At 44.4% G+C, this 2,218-nt stretch overlaps 1 protein-coding gene across 2 annotated transcripts in view; it reads left to right on the top strand.

Moving 5' to 3' along the window:
* SCPEP1 (serine carboxypeptidase 1) overlaps nucleotides 1-2,218 on the top strand; it is a 45,523-nt gene that overhangs the window by 19,483 nt on the left and 23,822 nt on the right. The window contains exon 6 of one of the 2 annotated variants that reach the window (XM_019795741.2): nucleotides 1,878-1,950. The exons of the other annotated variant lie outside the window; for it this stretch is intronic. Coding sequence (XP_019651300.2) covers nucleotides 1,878-1,950 — 73 coding nt within the window. The remainder of the gene's footprint in view (nucleotides 1-1,877; nucleotides 1,951-2,218) is intronic. 2 annotated transcript variants of the gene reach the window in all.

The following is a 2,218-nucleotide window of genomic DNA, read 5'->3' as shown; positions in this document are numbered from 1 at the left end:
TGCAACACGGACTGTTTGGTCTAGAAAGCTGAAAATATTTTAAATTCTGGCCCTTTGTAGAATAAATAGCCAGCCTCTGATAATCCGTGATGTTGTGCACTTCGTTGTGCTTGAAATCAGAAAGGACATAGTATCTAGACCTAGTTTGATTTTTTCCATGGGTCTCTCTCGCCGTCTGCCTGGGTGGAAAGTTACCCGAGTCGTGTTCTTTTCACACTCTGCGGATGTCCAGTCCTTCACCCATCTTTCACCTAATGGCTTTAACGTCATTTTTAATTCTCCTGTAAGTCTGTAAGTTCATTAGGAGTTTCAAAATGATGGCTTTCTCCTCCTGTCTTTGTGTTCACACCCATTAGCTGGCATTCTTCTATAAAGTGGAACTTTCCTTCGTCGTCCGGACTACTTAGGTAACTTAAGAAATAAGTTCCTGGGGGCGCCTGACTGGCTCAGGCCGAGGAGCGTGCGACTCTTGATCTCAGGGTGGTGACTTTGAGCCCCACGTTGGGTGTAGAAATTACTTCAGTAGATTCTAAAAATGAAATAAATGAAAGAAGAGAAGAACTAAGTTCCTTCTGGAAAACCCAGATAAATGCATAATTCTCTCTCGATAATTACTGGTGTTCAAAGTCAGGATGTTCATTGTTTTATTTTAGCTCTCTGAATAGTCTGTGCATGTACATAGTTTAAAATCAAAAAATGAAAAAGCTATTCTGTAAAAGATCTCCCCCTTGCCTCCATCCCCCTCCTCTAAGGCAGCCTCTGGTATTAGTCGCTTCTGTATCATCCCAGACGTATTCCTTGCCTACATAAGCGAAATCCACCTATCTCTCTCTCTCTCTCTCTCTTTTTTTTTTAATAAGATTTTGATTATTTGAAAGAGAGAGAGACAGAGCAGGAGCCGGGGGAAGGGCAGAGGCGGAGGGAGAAGCAGACTCCCCAGTGAATGCAGAGCCCAGTGCAGGGCTCGACCCCAGGACCCTGAGATCATGACCTGAGCCAAAGTCTGATGTTTAACCAACTGAGCCACCCAGGCGCCCCCACATACATCTTTTTTGTTTGAGGACAGTTGACACACAATGTTACATTAGTTTCAGGTATGTAACATAGTGATTCACTTTCTCTATATAAGTTGTGCTATGGAAAATCCAAATATAACTTTTGACTCTCCCAAAACTTAACTACTGATAGCCTACTGTTGACCTGAAGCCTTAATGAAAAATAAAGTCAATTCACATATTTCGTAGTTACATGTATTACATACTGTATTCTTACAATAAAGTAAGCTAGAAAAGAAAATGCCATTAAGAAAAACATAAGGAAGAGAAATACATTTATATTGCTGTATTGTATTTGTTGGAAAAAATCCATGTAAAAGTGGACCCCTGCAGTTCCAACCTGTGTTCAAGGGTCCACTATATATTCTTTTTTCTCATTTTTATACAAATGCTAGTATAGTCCTGAGGCATCCATTCCTCCCTCAAGGACCTCCCGAGGAGGCCTGCCACCCCTTCAGCGACCCACCCCCCCAGCACCTTGTGAGGAATCCCAGACCTCAGAGGAAAGAGTGCCAGTGACCCTCGGAAAGAAGCTAGGGCTGCACATGACCCCACGCACATCCTCCCAACACTGTCGTGAAAACAGTTGAGAGAGACTCGAGCAGTTCTTCCTCGATTTGCAAATGGCAGCGGGAAAGAGGTACTCTCACTGTCTACTGGGTCTCTTAGGCCTTCGGATACCCAGGGAGTCTTAGAAACGCTGGGCAGAAGTTTTCTGTGCTCAGGAAAGGTGGTGCGTAAAGGCTTGCCTCCCTCCTGCTGAAGAAAGGACAGAGGTCTGTGGGTTCCCTTGGTAAGAATGTTTCTTGGCTCTTCTTTCAGGCCGTTCGGCAAGGGACCATCCGGTGCAACTTTGCCGGTGTCGCTTTGGGTGACTCGTGGATCTCCCCCGTTGGTAAGCACAGAATCCTCAGATACTCCTTTACTCCTTTTCTCCATCCTTCCCTGGGACTTTGGGCTGTGTGGTCCAGATCAGAAAACAGAAACAGAACTTTCTGGGTCCTTAGAGATGTCAACACAGGAAGTGTTTGTCCCAGGAGTGTCCAAGAAATTCAGGGATGAGAGCTCATTTATAGAGCTCCTACCATAGACTGCTGCTGGCCCGACTGAATTCTCTTATTTGATTCTTACATCAAAAGACTCAACATTTTACAGTTGAAGAA

Source organism: Ailuropoda melanoleuca, chromosome 13, assembly GCF_002007445.2.
Source record: "Ailuropoda melanoleuca isolate Jingjing chromosome 13, ASM200744v2, whole genome shotgun sequence".
NCBI lineage: Eukaryota > Metazoa > Chordata > Mammalia > Carnivora > Ursidae > Ailuropoda > Ailuropoda melanoleuca.
This window is presented reverse-complemented; position numbering and strand designations above follow the sequence as displayed.